General features: G+C 50.9%; 3 protein-coding genes across 3 annotated transcripts; 2 read left to right on the top strand and 1 right to left on the bottom strand.

Annotated features, from left to right (window-relative positions):
* Positions 1-123: 123 nt before the first annotated feature.
* M437DRAFT_83777 (DUF300-domain-containing protein) lies at positions 124-2,350 on the bottom strand (the record flags this gene model as incomplete). The annotated part of the gene is made up of 6 exons (XM_041027996.1): positions 124-388; positions 439-836; positions 887-2,012; positions 2,065-2,118; positions 2,171-2,188; positions 2,253-2,350. 6 exons carry the CDS (start codon positions 2,348-2,350, stop codon positions 124-126), a joined length of 1,959 nt encoding a protein of 652 aa, XP_040880403.1.
* Positions 2,351-2,878: 528 nt separating this feature from the next.
* On the top strand, positions 2,879-12,514 carry M437DRAFT_46810 (uncharacterized protein; the record flags this gene model as incomplete). Its single annotated transcript, XM_041021329.1, has 1 exon — positions 2,879-12,514. The coding sequence occupies one exon, from the start codon at positions 2,879-2,881 to the stop codon at positions 12,512-12,514; it is 9,636 nt and encodes a 3,211-aa protein (XP_040880402.1).
* Positions 12,515-13,635: 1,121 nt separating this feature from the next.
* M437DRAFT_65362 (P-loop containing nucleoside triphosphate hydrolase protein) lies at positions 13,636-16,272 on the top strand (the record flags this gene model as incomplete). The annotated part of the gene is made up of 3 exons (XM_041024580.1): positions 13,636-13,679; positions 13,738-13,775; positions 13,832-16,272. The coding sequence occupies 3 exons, from the start codon at positions 13,636-13,638 to the stop codon at positions 16,270-16,272; spliced, it is 2,523 nt and encodes an 840-aa protein (XP_040880401.1).
* Positions 16,273-16,460: the final 188 nt, after the last annotated feature.

The raw sequence follows: 16,460 nt of genomic DNA, 5'->3' as shown, positions 1-16,460 counted from the left end.
TCGCGCTCTTCCTAACTTTGAACCGTGCATCATATTGGCTTGATCAATTTCAGTCTTACACACCTTGAATCAAGGGTATCGAAACAGTTGCGTAATATGGAAAAACATGCTTGATATCATACACTATCGTCCTCCCCATGCATTCCTCTCGTCGTTAAAGCTTCCGTACTCTGGTTGCGGCGATGTGACATTGCTTCCATGGTCGCGAGCATCCCAAGGTTGGTCGCGATCGAGCTCATCCTGCGGCTCTTCATCTTCTTCGTCATCGCCAACCGTGAATGGTTCGTTCAAATTGTGCGAATCGTCTTGGTCGACCTGGTCAAGGCGGTCTGGATTGTATCCTTCTCTCACCTCCTCGCGAGCATTTTCATCATCAGGGTATGTCTTACTGTAGCCTTGTTAGACTTGTTCAAAGGTAGACAAACAGGTGCAACTTACACAAAGTGTCTCTGCTCAATCTCATTCCATCCGGGCCCACCCTCTTTGCGTGCTCTAACACGTTCGACCTCTTCTGCCTCGTGGTCCTCCACAATCAGATCAACCAATTGACTGTTTTGAGACTCCACCGTCACGGCTGATTCTGATGATTCGTGTCGAAGCAGACTGCCAATGACCGGTATCGATGATTTGGCTTTAGAGCGACTGCTACTAGCACTTTCGCGGTGCTTGCCCTGGCGAGCGTTCTCCTGAAGGTCGTGGATTCTGCTTTTCCGCCTCTCGCGGTAGTTCTTACTACCTGGTTGCAAGAGCTGACGATTGGTCGAAGCAGTGATGATCTCCGGATCGGCTCGTAATCTGTCATCACTGTTGGCGTAGTGTGTGTTGATGACAGGATACTAATTTTGTTAGTTTGGGCTTGATGATAAAATCGTTGACACAAACTCACATTCCAATCACCAAACTCCAATGCCCTCGCGCTGCTGTAGAGCTGTTCTTCCTCGGCGTCCAGCTCGGGCTCTTCTGGTGGTGATTGTGCACCATACCTGAAGGAGCCATGAGGTGAAGGAGACTTGCCACCACCTCCAGGACTCATTGTACGTGCGCGACTGTGACCTCCCAACAGAGGGGTTTTTGCATCGGCATGACCTCTTTCTGGTAGCCAGTATTTGCCTTTGCCTCCTCTTCCATAACGCATACCCTCCCTCATTCGGGCTGCACGTGACGCAGATTGTTCGTGTGCAATAACGTTGTCTTCAGCATCAAAGTATCGATACTCGTACTTGGTGCCGTAGAAGGTTTCTTTGGCATCTTCGATCAGATCGCGAGGACCAAATGCATCCCTCAGAGCAAATTTGACAGGCATGCGAGCGTCCGAGATGGTTCGATCGGCATAATCGTGCCAGGAGAAAGCATACCAATGCGCAATGGCAAAAATGGGCATCTCAAAACAGATGGCAGCATCCTGAATGGCAGCGGCAACATTATCTGCCGAGTATTCTGAGCTGACATCTGGGATGGCTCCCAACCAGACCAGAATAGAGAGGAAGAAGCCTTGCCAGTACGAGGCAAAGATAATGCCCTTGATGCACAAGAACTTGGGCATGGGACGGAAAGGTTTGAGGTCCTGTGACATGCAGACCCAGAACAGAGCAAGAGCATAGAGACTCAAGGTGATACTAATGTTGTATATTATTCCGCTCCACAAGTAGCCAGACGTAACACCAATGTAACCTTCCTGATATGTGCCGGTGGCTTTCATGATAATGGTCGAAATGGCAAGTATGGGCTTGATCCATGCATACTGCAGGATACCACGTTTGACGGTAAGAAAGGTATGAGGATCGGAGATGTCGACTTTGGGGAGACAGTGGTTCATGGGCCAAAGATGCGAGACTGGAGCTCGGCCGTGCATCATGATGATAAGAGATCGCTCACCGCCGAGGAAGTTGATCAGGAGTTGGAAGAAAGCGTAGAGAGTAAAGGCTTCGTAGACATCACGGAAGGGTCCAATCCAGAAGGCGGCCTTGAGGGAGACGAGACTTGCCCATGACGAGGCCGAGTAGATGGGCACCCTGACATTGGTGAGTAGAAGAAGGACAGACAAGAGGACAAGACAAGACGGACATGATCAAGATGCGAATAACATAGCGCTGCAGGAGCGGCTTGCGATAGTTTTTGCTAGACGAGTCAGGACTTGGTTGCGGTCAGGGTTGTTTGCGATAAGGCGTACCTTTGGAGCCATGTCGATCTAAGGTAGAAAGTTAGTGGTCGGAGCAAAAAGCAGGGCTAGGGTGTACGGTGAGGAGACATACAGGAAGGTCAAGATGGTAGCGACCAAAGCAGCAACACCAGCAACAATGGTGACAGCGCGGGCGAATCGATTGCCTGTGCCTCCAGTACTGCCTGCCATGGTGAAGACAGGGGAGTCCGTGGTTGCACGTAGATCGTGCTCCATGTTCTGGCAATCTACCTAGTCATACAGAGCATAGCTGCGGGCTGTTGGGTAAGATGATCAGACAATCAGACAGGTGCAGGCGTGGAATATGCGTGCCTGGAGAAAGACCGTCATATGCCAAACGGTCGAACTCAAACGTCTTTCGGTGGGGAAAACACGCGCGTGCTCTTTGCTGCAGGCTGCTGCTCACCGCTGCAGGACTCGACGTTCTAGATTGTGTTGCTATCGGGATGTCAACAGTTGCTATGCCGCTGCTATCACGATGGAAACTGCTTGTCGCGATGTCAACGGCTAGTACATGGCTCCCGCCGCCAATCGCGCCTTCCGCTGCAATGACGCCCAGCTTCCGCGCGCTCCTTCCCCATTATTATTCATTTCGGCCAGACTGAAACAGGAACAGCGACTTCCCAAAGACGACAACTTCCCTTGACCGGATGTCTTTCTCAGGCGCATCATGGTAGTCCGATCTTTCACTAAGCGATCATGGCAAACAACGGCCTTACCGCGACGCCTTTGGGTCAACAAGGCGGCTTCAACTGGCTCTTTCTCGTCGACCTGATTGTCTGTGGTATTCTGGCACTCTTCTTCATCTTCTACTTCAATCGCACTGTTTCGACCATCATATCATATGGCATTCGCGCCTGGACCTGGCACAAATATCGCGCCTACATCGACATCACTTCGTTTCAGCTCTCGCCATTAGGAGGTCGTCTCTTCTTCAAGTCTATTCGATACCATGGTCACAATCAAACAGTCTTCGTTCACGATGGAAATATCACCTGGCGATACTGGCTGCGCCAGGTTCAAGAGCCACTGATCATGCAGAAGGTCTCTCAACGCTACGACTCGTTCGATACCGACAACACCAGCTCCGATGGTTCACAGGAAAAAGCCAGACCCAGGAGTAAGAGCGTGGGAAGGGCTGAAGCTGCCGACAAAAATCGCCAACGGGAACTCCCTTGTCGTATCTTTGTCAAAGTCAAGGGTGTTGAGGCTTTCTTGTACAACCAGTCTCCTGTCTACGACAACATAATCGCCAACCTTCAGAACACGGCTCGCACAAAGGATCCCGATGTCCCAAGCGCAGATATACCCGTAATGGATCCAACACAGGAAAAGCCCACGGCAGCAGATGGTCTGGACCGTCAGGAAACACCAAGTAGCATTGACGAATCCCTTCTGGCCGAGACCGTGAGCAGGACCACAAGTAGGACCACTACCCATGAAAGTGCCATTCCAGCGTTTTTGAGACTATTTCCCATCCAAGTCGAGTGCAAGAAAGCTGCTGCTGCTGTCGGTAATGAGTTCACTCAGAGCATACTTACTGCCAAGCTGGAAAACGCAAATGGAAGGATCGATGCCGATGAAGCGGGTGCTTTGGATCTTTACAAGCTCATGTTCAACTTTGATTTTCACGATATCAATGTCGCCCTCAAGCCAAATACAGACTACCAAATGTCCCAGATGCAGGCAGCCGCGCGCCTGGATAAGGACGAAGATCCGACAGCCAAGAAAGGTCGCATGTTTGGTCTTCATCCGATACGACGAACCGGTAAAATTCTGCGTGCTCTATTGCATTTTGTTACGTGGCTCTTCACGTGGCATCGTAGTTCCAAGCGTTCTGTCAGGACTGCATCGCTGCTTAGTGAAGACGAGATCTTTGATGGAGAGTCAGCCAAGCTACCTGGTGAAGCACAATGGCAAGGTCTTGCACGTTACCTGGACGAGACAGGCAACGAACACAATGAATGGGATGGTGTTGAATACGCTAGATTCTCCAATATCGCAGATGTGAAGAAAGCGAGCATGAACTTCTACTGGGATGTTCCAGGAAAGGTCTCTAAATCTCAGCTCCCTGGTCAGTCTAATCTCTATGATGAAGTCAATGGCTCATCCGCACCTGAGTATGGCTTGAATCTGTCAGTCGACGGCGCCATTATCAACTATGGTCCCTGGGCTGATAGACAACGAATGTCCCTGCAAAATATCTTCTTTCCTGCTTCATATCATGATGCTGTCCCTGCACAGCGCCTCACTGTTGACCAAAATAGAGTTGCCACCGTATTCAAGCTCTTCTTCTGCTTGGAAAGTGATATTACTCTTCGCATCCCAACACGCGAAGCATCAAAAGACTGGAAATGGCAGGGCCGCGCCGAAGGACATCGTGCGCACAATACCACTGACACTGGAGTTCGTAAGCGACGTGGCAAAGGATCAAAGAAGTGGTTCAAGAAAGAGTCACAAGTCACCGGTGCTGACATACGTCCTTTTGGTTGGATGGACGTCAAAGTGGCTGCTGATACCACCATCAACTATGCGATGGACATGTACGCACGCCAAGATGGTTATCACAACACATTGAGTCTCGACGTCAAAGGCACCGAGATATCGTCCAGCGTCAACCACGCCATGTTGTGGAAATCGGGAAACCTTTTGCTCGAAGGAGATCTTTCAAATCCTTTGCGATGGAACGCTCTGCGTAAATGGCTCTTCAAGATTCACTGTGACGGTCTCGACCTATACATGCTACGCGATCACATGTTCTTGCTGACTGATCTTATCGCTGATTGGGGTATGGGACCACCACCCGATTTTTACACCTTTGTCCCATTCTCATATTCCCTGGACATCAACTTCAAGAACTTCAAACTCTTCCTCAATGCCAATGATGCCAACATCGTCAACGATCCATCAGATCTTGAGGACAACAACTTCCTCGTTCTCAACGGCCAAGAGCTCCACGCCATGCTGGAAATACCTATTGATCAGTACAGGCCGGCGCAAAACCATATAAAGTTCGATGTTCTTGCCAAAGACATGTCTCTAGATATCAGCAATCCTCCTCGTATCACGTTGCACAGTCTTCTACGGCAGAAACGGCTTGCAACTCTGAAGAAGCTGACACTTGGTGGCAGCCACACCTTTTTTGTCGAACAGGCGCCAGGTTTGATAGACATGCTACAAATGGACATATGCGGAACAGATCTGGAACTCCAGGCTTTCGGTTACCTGGTACGCATGTTTATCAACGTCAAAGAGAATTACTTTGGAGAATTTTTACATTTCAAGACTCTTGAAGAATATCAGAATGCTGGGTCAGATGCTGCAAATGCTGAGACCAATATGGTCGGTAGGTTTGCCTTCAGACCTGCTAATGATCTCGACGTTGTTCTTTGCATCACTGCCGAGCATCCCATCATACTGCTACCAGCCAATCTCTACTCGGCAGAGACTTATATCAAGCTTGAGTTACCTGTAGCTTCGATGGATCTTCGAGTAGCCAACTATTATCTCGATCTTGCAGTGGACGTCAGCCCGGTGTCTATATCTTGGTCTGGTATACATAATGACGAGGATGAATTCGATGATTCTTCTCCACAGATCGTTCTGGACAGTGCAAGCGTTACTGGCCATCGCTTATTTGGTCTCCCGCCAACCGAACCCGCATACGTCTCAAATTGGGATGTTAGTCTTGGTAATGTGTCAGGAGAGTGTTCGCTCGACTTTGTACATCATCTAGCCAAAGCTGGACGAGTAGTGGGTTTTGCGCTCGCTGATCTTGAGAATGCTTTACCCCTGGCACAAACTGCGGACATACCAGAAGCCGTCTTCCTACGACTCAAGACAGGTTCTGTATGCCTATGGCTCGATGAAGGCAAGTCCGCCATACGTTTATACACGGAACCCGTTACCCTCAATCAAAACGATCGTGCTGATGGTCTGTTCTCCTCTCGTTTGCACCTCCAGATCCCGAACATCACCGCAACATGTGTCGACTCAAATTCAATGGCTCATCGAGGATCTCGTGGTGACGTGCGTCCAGCAAAGTGCATCGCTTTTCTTCAAACAAGCCTCGATATGTCGATGGTACAAAGAAAAGCGCACTTCAACTCTGAGCGTGAGAAGCAACAAACTCATATCCGCCAACAAGATGTAAGAACTGGCAGAGCAAAGTTTCTGTTGGCGGGCAATGGGACACTGGCTGGTGAGGAAAACTCACAGGACGAAGAGCAAGAAACATTACCGGATCCACCTTCCATGGCGCTTCCCAAGCTTCCTGATCCTCTTGCAAAAGGTTCTATGAAGATGAGTTTTGCAGCCGACGGTTCCCTCAAGTCATCCATCAGCTCAAGTTCATCTATCAACCAAACCTTCACTCAAAAGGCCCTTCCCAAAGGAGATCTCGATGATGTGGATCACTCCCGCCCAGCAATGTACTACTCGAACTCAACGTCTTCTCAACCTCTCGGTACCGGGGGCTTATGGAGCCCGTTCTCCGTTCCAGATCCTCGAAATCTCGATGTTTCTACCGACCTGAGTAAGGTGCCTCAATTTTCAACGCTCGATGATGAAGCCGACGATGTGTCCGAAACTTCTTCGCAGAGTGGTTTGAGCATGAATTTGGATCAGGATGGAGGTTTGGATCGACAAACGTTCATGATTCGCATGATTCCTGGTATACGCATCTACGTTGAGCCTCGCATAAGCGAGACCATCGTGAATATTGTTACAGCTTTGCAGCCAAAACGCTCTGAAGATGTGATTGATACCTTCCAAATGGATGTCATGGGAAAAGTGCAACAAGTCCAGGATCAGAAGAAGAGCCGCCGTGGTATCGTCGAGTTGAACTTGATTGTACCTAGCATTGACGCAAGACTTTTCAACGATCAAAACCTCGACACGAGTCGAAAGACAGCTGTGCCGGTGCAAGATCAGCTGGACGTTGGCCTAAGCCACCTCAACTTGACACTTCGCTTCAAGCCTATCGCGGAGACTGAGATGGGGACCGCGCTGACAATGCATCTGACCTTGGAATCTGCACTCGCCAAGTTCTCGAACCCTCTGGAGCAGAGTGTGACAACCGATTATGCAATCCGCCTTGGGTTTGATGATGTTTTGATCTGGATGGTTCTGTCCAAGTCCAAGTCAGTACATGTGTCATTCAGAGACCTTCTGGGTGTGATCTCAGGTAACCAAGCAGACTATCTGGCATCTGTGTTCTCTCGATATGCTGCTATTGGTGCTGAAATTCAGAAGCAAGCTGATGCAGTCGAGATTGGTTCAAAAGCACGACTGAGAAGCTTGACTGACTACCTCACTGAGCATGCCGATGTCTCCTCTGATCCTCCATATCTTTCACGCATGACCTATGTTCTTCGCGCTTTCCCAGATCACTTCCGCAACCAAGAGTCGTGGAAGATTGTTGCTCGCTTCCGGCACATATACGAGTGTTTGTCAGATGAGAGCCACGTCGATCTGGAACACCAGCTTGTGGATGGTAATGACGAACTGAAGGAGACATCGTCAATCCTCGAAACTTGGGCAGCGTGGTGCAGTTGGGACATTCCAAACGTAGAACACACTCAGGTCTTCAAGCTTCTCTTAGGTGACACCGAAACCAAGCTACCGGAAGAAGAGATCGAGCCACTTGATCTCACTATGCGCGCTGGCGTTGTACGTATCGCTGTCGAGTCAGAAAAGGCATCTAGTGAGGTTTCTCTTGGCAGTCTGTCTATTGGGGTTACTGCCATACCCCCAAGCTTGCCTTCTGGGCTCATGCTCGTGGAGGAGAACCTAAGATCCAAAACTGTCTTCCAAGCCCACACCGCGGCATCGGTACTCCGACTCAATTGGGATATTTTGGAGCAAGTGGATGCCTTCATTGACATCTACTTCGAACAAGTCAGTCACACGCTCGACTCGTTACCAGATTCTCCAAAGAAGCAAGCGTTGGAAGATCTTTCATTCAGGCAAGATTTCCATGTTGTTTTGTCTACCGACGAAGGCAGCATCGAGCTGAATACAATCAACTTGAGGCATATATCCACATGCAACAATCTCAAGCTGTCTTTGCTAGGGTCTGACAAGGCTTCTCAAGATTATGGCGAGTGCATCAGTCTCCTCGTTTCAGCAAGAAAGGCGTTTACCGAACTGCATAGCTCGGACCAAAGGGTGTGGCGTACAGATCTTGTGTCACCGAGCATCTATATCGATGTCAAACAGACGGTTCGAGAACACACAACCGCCATCAACGTCGGAGGATCATACGAGCAATTGCATATTTCGCTGGAACAGGAGGTATTAGGGCTTCTTGAAGTAGTCGATCAATTGTTGATCGATGAAGTAGCATACATCATGCGGTTCCAGCAGCACATACAGAAAGAACAAAAGAAGAGTGTGGCCAGTCGAGGCGAATCGAAACCCGAGCGCGAACTAAAGCTGAATGTAGCTTTCTTGGCTGGCTCATTCTCTTTGAATGTCGCATTGCTCCAAGCGCTCAACCTGTCAGTGCGAGGAGATACTGCAAACCTTCGTGTTCGACCCATGTCTGGTTCTAATCCTGCCTGGTCTATTGAACTTCATCTTGGAGCCATGGAACAAGCCTTGGTACGCAAAGAGACTGGCTCAAGAAGACAACGAGCTGTCTTCCATACTCCACCTGCCAGCAGTACTCTAAATCTCGAGCTTGCCGAGAGAGAAATCAGAATCAAATTTACCGGTATAATGGAAGAAATCTTGTTGGACGCATCTGCTGTTCAAAGCGTTTTGACAATCCTGAACAGACCTGAGGTGCAAGGTGTTCTTGAAGCCATCAGAGACCAGATATCAGACCTACGTATGAGAGCAGAGGAGACATTGCCGATAGCTAAGAAGGATTCTAAACCCAAGGCAGTGCCTGGAGAGTCTCGAATGGTTGTATATGATGTCAACACAACCTTGGCTGGCTTCAAGGTCGCTGCAATCGCCCCTGCGCTCACAGCTGGCAAGGCTCGTGCCGAGTTGACGTTCGGTCTTGGCGCTGTGCAGGCGATGGTGACGAACAAGGCTCGTAAAGCAAGTAACTCGTTCCCTGACATACGCGGCAGCATACAAGACATTGGTGCTGTTTTGACTCTGATCGAGGATGGAAAGCGTCGTCCCTGTGGCCATGTTACCGTTAGTGTAGCAGTGGATTGCTGCACTCATGAACCCGAAACCGGGCCGATCACACGCGATATCAAAGCACGGAGTGAGTCTTTTGATGTCTTCGCTTATGCTGATACAGCGTCAACCATTGTGGATATTGTAACACACGTACACCGCAAAATCTTAGATCTTGATCTCTCGAAAGAGGTTGAGTATCTCAGGCGGCTGAGACATTCTCGAGCCAAGCGACACAAGTCCGTTTCTCTACCTGCAGCGGACTCGATCAAGGAGGAGGGAGAGACCGCGGTCGAAACCTCATCCGCACGACCTGCACTTCTTGACTTCTCCTTGGATCTGCGCAAGATTCGCATTGCCTGGGTAGTTATCAGAAACCGGTTGATTGGCAATAATCAAGAGCCTCAAGATCTGGAAGTGTCCTTTCAACGCGTACACCTTGCCATTAAAAAACAGAACGAAGCCCGCTTGTCAATCCAAGACTTGCAAGTTCAAGTTGTACCCAAGAAGTCCAAAGCATTTGAAAGATCAGAAAATTCGGCTTTACTGCCAGAAGTTGTTTTCACTGTCCGATACGAAAGTGGCAAAGATGGTGTACGCATCGCGTGTCAAGCCGCTGGTCAGGCTCTCGATATCCGTCTGGACTCAGGGTTTGTCGTACCCGTCAGCATGCTACAGAAATCCATATCTGCAGCAACCGATCAATATCGTGCTGCAAAGTTGAATTGGCAGACCGATGCAACTCCCGACGATAACAAGTCAACGCCACGAGCTAGTCCGTTTGGTGACAAACGTCTGGCCTCACTTCAGGCCGATATCAATTTCAAGGGTGCCCTCTTCTACATTCAGGGAGATGCACCTACTCAATCGAACACACCTCTTCGGCCTGCACATGTCGAACTGCCATACAAACGCAACCGTGCAAATAGCCACGCTTCACAGGACAACAATATTGCTACGTCGTTAAGAGCACCAGGCATTGCCATCAAGATTGAGTACTCAAATGCGCCTGAGAAAGAGCAGACACTTAATGGAGAGATCAAGGTCGATGCATCAAGCAATACGGTCTATCCAGAGTTGGTACCTATCATTCTTCAAATCACACATGGTGTGAAGGAGGTCGTCAGGCATGGCGAGGAGGAACGCAAAACTCCTTCTACTCCCAAGATTGCACAGGAGCAAGCTTTGAAGCTCCAAAGACTTCGCGGTGAGGACGACTCCTTACTCACCTCTGACCCAAGCCAGCTCCTAGGTCAGATGAAACTCAATTTGGGACTACGAATCTGCAAGCAAGAATTTGGTCTAAGTTGTCAACCACTGGCTCGCGTCAATGCAAAAACGCAGATCGAAGACATCTACATTACCATGAGCACGATCAACTCTCATCAGTTTGGACACTTCTTCGCTCTGTCGGCGACAGTGACTAAGCTTGGTGCCTCCGTACAGCATGTCTACTCGCGAGAGTCGACTTTCAGCTTTGACATGGAATCGATATCAATGTCACTTATGAACAGCAGGCACTTGACTGGCGGTTCCAGTGGTGTCTCGATGGTTCTGAAAGTGTCACCTACCAGGACTGCATTGAATGTGCGCCAAATCCAAGACCTTCTTCTCTTCCGAGAGATCTGGTTCCCACCAGAGTTGCGGGATACGAGTGAAACGCCTGCCGAGCCTCCAACTCAAGAGTCTGACAAAATGGTTGTGCAGAGGTATCAGCAAGTCAGTGCTGCTGCTGCATTCCCTTGGAATGCTACAGTCGCTGTTGCTGAGCTTGCGGTCGACCTCGATTTGGGTCAAAGTATAGGCAAATCATCATTAAGCATCAAGAACCTCTGGGCCTCGTCCAAAAAGTCCTCTACATGTAAGCAAGACCTATGTGTTGGTGTGGACGAGGTCAGCATCAACAGTACGGGTCGCATGAGTGGCTTTGTGGAGTTGAGTGATGTGTCTGTACGGACGTCAATTGAATGGCCAAGTGCCGATCGACAGGAGCATAAAGCCCCTCTGATCCAGGCTGCGATTGGCTTTGGCAGGATCACAGCAAAGACTGCTCTGGATTACCAACCTTTCGCGTTTGCTGACATTGAGGCTTTCAACTTCCTTATGTACAATGTGAGGGACGGCCCCCATGCTCCAGATCGGTTGAAAGCCATCCTCGAGGGCGAAAAGGTGTACGTTTTCTGCACGGCGACTAGCCCGGCTCAAGCTGTCGGTCTGTACCAGGCCTTCGATCGCCTGATTCACGAGAAACGAACAGCTTACACTCAATCAATGGGTGATCTTGACAAGCAGCTGAGGAGACGTTCTGTGAACAAGACACACATCAAGTCAGACCCTTCGCCACCAGCACCTATACGAAGACACACCACGGAAAGAAGCAAGAGCAAGTTCCCAATCACTCTGAACACCGATGTCATGGTGATGCTGAAGTCCGTCTGTTTTGGCGCATTCCCAAGTACCTTCTTCGACAATCAGATCCTCAAAATGGAAGCGTCCGAAATCCAAGCACGATTTGCGGTAGGACTGGAAGACGAGCGCGTGCACAGCAACCTCAGTATGACCTTGGGACAACTCCAAGTAGCACTTGCTCAAGTCAAAAGAGTCAGCGTTCCCAAGACGCTCGGAGACATCTCTATCGAAGAGGTGATAAGCAGTGCCACAGGCGCCAAAGGCGGAATTATCCTTCGAGTGCCCAAAGTCATCGCGTCCATGCAGACATGGCAGCGACCTCAGTCCAACAATATTGACTTCATCTTCAAGAGTCTGTTCGAGGGCAAAGTCGATGTTGGTTGGAATTACTCGCGCATCAGCTTCATCAGAGGAATGTGGGAGACGCATTCTCGTACTCTTGCGTCCAGACTCGGCAAACCGCTGCCTGAATCTGCTGTCAAGATCAGAGCCAACGAACAGTCGTCAGCGGCGGACAGTACAGACAAATCGAAGGCGCCTGGTGAGCAAGGCAAGATCACGGCTGTTGTCAATGTTCCACAACTGAGGTTTGAGTACACTGCGCTCGAGCCTCCTATCATCGAGACACCTCAACTGAGAGATATGGGCGAGGCTACGCCGCCGCTCGAATGGATTGGTCTGCATAGAGAGAGGTTGCCTCATGTCACGCATCAAGTTGTGATTGTGACCCTGCTTGAGATTGCTAAAGAGGTTGAGGATGCTTATGAGAGGATTTTGGGTTCGTCATAAGATATCTAGTACGGAGCGGGTGTGGATGAATACATTTCGTTGTTTATACTTTTGGGGGGTTTCCTATTTTTCTACTTGCTCAATAGACTGTACATAATTTTGATAGACGAGCATGTTGAACTTGTTGCTACTGTGGAGTCTAACGGACGGGTGTACAGACTTCGTTTTGTGCTTTGAACCAAGACATGAATGAACTGTCACCGTGCCATACGCCTCAGATTGCCGTGGTAATCGAGGTCTCGACACATGTATTGACAGCTTAAACATTAATTATTGTATCTGTTGTTGATAGCAGAGCAGATGGAAGAGTGGCAAACAGCGAATGGCTGGCCTCGCAACGGGCCCAGCCGTCGATCAATCGTTGGGCAGCAAAGCTCGCTTGGTAAGCTCGCTCATCGAGGCTGACCTCGACCGTCCGGCTGGTAGACGTGAAGAGCAAGTTAACGAGACCGAGAATTAACATCTGGTCACTTGGTGGGGACACCGAACAATAGGATAAGTTTGCCACACGTCAGCAGAGCGCGGTGTCCTGGATGAAGCTCGGTGAGCTCGGCAAAAGTAACTTAACGTCGCGATAGCTGAGGTGACTTTGGCGGTCAGACAAGCTCGAGAGCTATCGAGGTGAGAGCTTGGCTAGCCTACTCTAGCTTGTTGCACCATCAATATACACACACACGTACATGAGATGTAGAACGGTAGATGACAGACTAGATGGGTGTCTGTATGTAGGCACCGCGATGCTGCCATGGCACTCTTTACAGATGGATAATAGGGTGGTTAGGCGATGGGAATTTGGTGTCTGTGCGTTTGATCGAAGTTTTCATCCAATCGCCGCCGCACTAACGCAACGCACAACCCCACCTCAAAATTCCTGCCTCTCCCAGCAGACAAACCCGAGCTGTCCTTGTCCTCCTCTCTCTTTCCCCTTCATCGACTCCATCGCCTCGTCTCAGGTCAGCCCCTACCCTCGCTGTCGCCCAACTTGTTTCGGTCGCTCACATCTCTTGTACAGGCAGGCTCTCTTTCAATCTTCACACACACCAGTGCTTGACGCACTACACTGAGAGCGGGGCCCTCCAAGCAAAACTTTTCAACAGAGATACCCATACAACACCGCCAACATGGTCAAGTTCACCGTTGAGGAGATCCGCGGTCTGATGGACTCGTAAGCGCATTCAATGAGCAGAAGCGCCATGGAAAGCCATACTGACAAGCGCGCGCAGGCCCATCAACATCCGTAACATGTCCGTCATTGCTCACGGTAAGCTTCTGCGCCCAACGAAATCCTCCTGACCAGCATACTGACAACACCCACAGTCGATCACGGAAAGTCCACCCTTACCGACTCTCTCGTTCAGCGTGCCGGTATTATCTCATCGGCCAAGGCTGGTGAGGCTCGTTTCACCGACACTCGTCCCGACGAGCAGGAGCGTGGTGTCACCATCAAGTCCACTGCCATCTCCCTCTTCGCCCAGCTTGAGGACGCTGAGGACCTCAAGGACATTCCCGTCAAGACCGAGAAGAACGAGTTCTTGATCAACTTGATCGATTCGCCTGGTCACGTTGATTTCTCATCTGAGGTTACCGCTGCTCTCCGTGTCACTGACGGTGCTCTCGTCGTCGTCGACACCATCGAAGGTGTCTGTGTCCAGACTGAGACCGTCCTTCGTCAGGCTCTTGGTGAGCGTATCAAGCCCGTCGTCATCATCAACAAGGTCGACCGTGCTCTTCTCGAGCTCCAGCTCTCCAAGGAGGATCTGTACCAGAACTTCTCCCGTGTCATCGAGTCCGTCAACGTCGTCATCTCGACCTACTTCGACAAGGTTCTCGGTGATGTCCAGGTCTACCCCGAGAAGGGTACCGTTGCCTTCGGTTCCGGTCTTCACGGCTGGGCCTTCACCATCCGCCAGTTCGCTGGTCGTTACGCCAAGAAGTTCGGTGTTGACAAGAACAAGATGATGGACCGTCTGTGGGGCGACAACTTCTTCAACGCAAAGACCAAGAAGTGGACCAAGACTGCTGGCGACGACACCGAGCGTGCCTTCAACCAGTTCGTCCTTGACCCCATCTTCCGCATCTTCTCTTCCGTCATGAACGCCAAGAACGAGGAGGTCTTCAAGCTCTGCGAGAAGCTCGACATCAAGCTCACTGGTGAGGAGAAGGAGCTCCAGCAGAAGCAGCTCCTCAAGACCGTCATGCGCAAGTTCCTTCCTGCCGCTGATGCTCTTCTTGAGATGATGGTTCTCCACCTTCCTTCGCCCGCCACTGCCCAGAAGTACCGTATGGAGACTCTCTACGAGGGTCCCCAGGACGATGAGGCCGCTATCGCCATCCGCGACTGTGACCCCAAGGGTGTTCTGATGCTTTACGTCTCCAAGATGGTTCCCACCTCCGACAAGGGTCGTTTCTACGCCTTCGGTCGTGTCTTCGCCGGTACCGTCCGCTCCGGTCTCAAGGTCCGCATCCAGGGCCCCAACTACACCCCTGGCAAGAAGGAGGACTTGTTCGTCAAGTCCATCCAGCGTACCATTCTCATGATGGGTCGTTACACCGAGCCCATTGAGGATGTTCCCGCTGGTAACATTCTTGGTCTCGTCGGTATTGACCAGTTCTTGCTCAAGTCTGGTACCCTCACCACCTCCGAGACTGCCCACAACATGAAGGTCATGAAGTTCTCCGTCTCCCCCGTCGTCCAGCGCTCCGTTGAGGTCAAGAACGCCAACGATCTCCCCAAGCTTGTCGAAGGTCTTAAGCGTCTGTCCAAGTCTGACCCTTGTGTCTTGACCTACATCACCCCCTCCGGTGAGCACGTCGTTGCTGGTGCCGGTGAGCTCCATCTCGAGATTTGTCTTAAGGATCTCGAGGAGGACCACGCTGGTGTTCCTCTCCGTGTTTCGGACCCCGTCGTCCAGTACCGTGAGACCGTTGCCGGTGACTCTTCCATGACTGCCCTGTCCAAGTCGCCCAACAAGCACAACCGTATCTACATGACCGCCACCCCTCTCAGTGAGGAGGTCTCGCTCGCCATTGAGAACGGCAAGATCACCCCCCGTGACGATTTCAAGGCTCGTGCTCGTATCCTCGCCGACGACTTCGGCTGGGATGTCACCGATGCCCGTAAGATTTGGTGCTTCGGTCCCGACACCAACGGTGCCAACTTGTTGGTTGACCAGACCAAGGCCGTCCAGTACCTCAACGAAATCAAGGATTCCGTTGTCTCTGGTTTCCAGTGGGCCACCAAGGAAGGTCCCGTTGCCGAGGAGCCCATGCGCTCTATCCGCTTCAACATCCAGGATGTTACCCTCCACGCCGATGCCATCCACAGAGGTGGTGGTCAGGTCATCCCTACCGCTCGTCGTGTCCTGTACGCCTCGGTCCTCCTTTCCGACCCCGCTCTTCTCGAGCCCGTCTTCTTGGTCGAGATCCAGGTCCCCGAGCAGGCCATGGGTGGTATCTACTCGGTCCTTACCCGCCGTCGTGGTCACGTCTTCGAGGAGGCCCAGCGTCCCGGAACTCCCCTCTTCAACATCAAGGCCTACCTTCCCGTCAAGGAGTCCTTCGGTTTCAACGCCGATCTCCGTGCCGCCACCTCCGGTCAGGCCTTCCCCCAGTTGGTCTTCGACCACTGGCAGGTCCTCCCCGGTGGTTCTCCTCTCGACAAGACCACCATGCCCGGTCAAGTCACCGAGGAGATGCGCAAGCGCAAGGGTCTCAAGCCCGAGGTTCCCGGCTACGAGAACTACTACGACAAGCTCTAAGCGGTTTCCATCAACGAGTGATGAGAAGCCTTTCCGATACCCGCATGAGCATCTCAGGAGTATGTTCGAGCATACCCTTTCACGATTTAGGACGCGGCTGGGTAGACTTGATCTAGGATGAAGTATGATGGGAAAGGGAGCAGACAACGCCACGGGTGTTTCCGACCATGCTAATCGCATGGAGGGCA

The sequence above is a fragment of the Aureobasidium melanogenum genome, assembly GCF_000721775.1.
Source record: "Aureobasidium melanogenum CBS 110374 unplaced genomic scaffold scaffold_8, whole genome shotgun sequence".
NCBI lineage: Eukaryota > Fungi > Ascomycota > Dothideomycetes > Dothideales > Saccotheciaceae > Aureobasidium > Aureobasidium melanogenum.
This window is presented reverse-complemented; position numbering and strand designations above follow the sequence as displayed.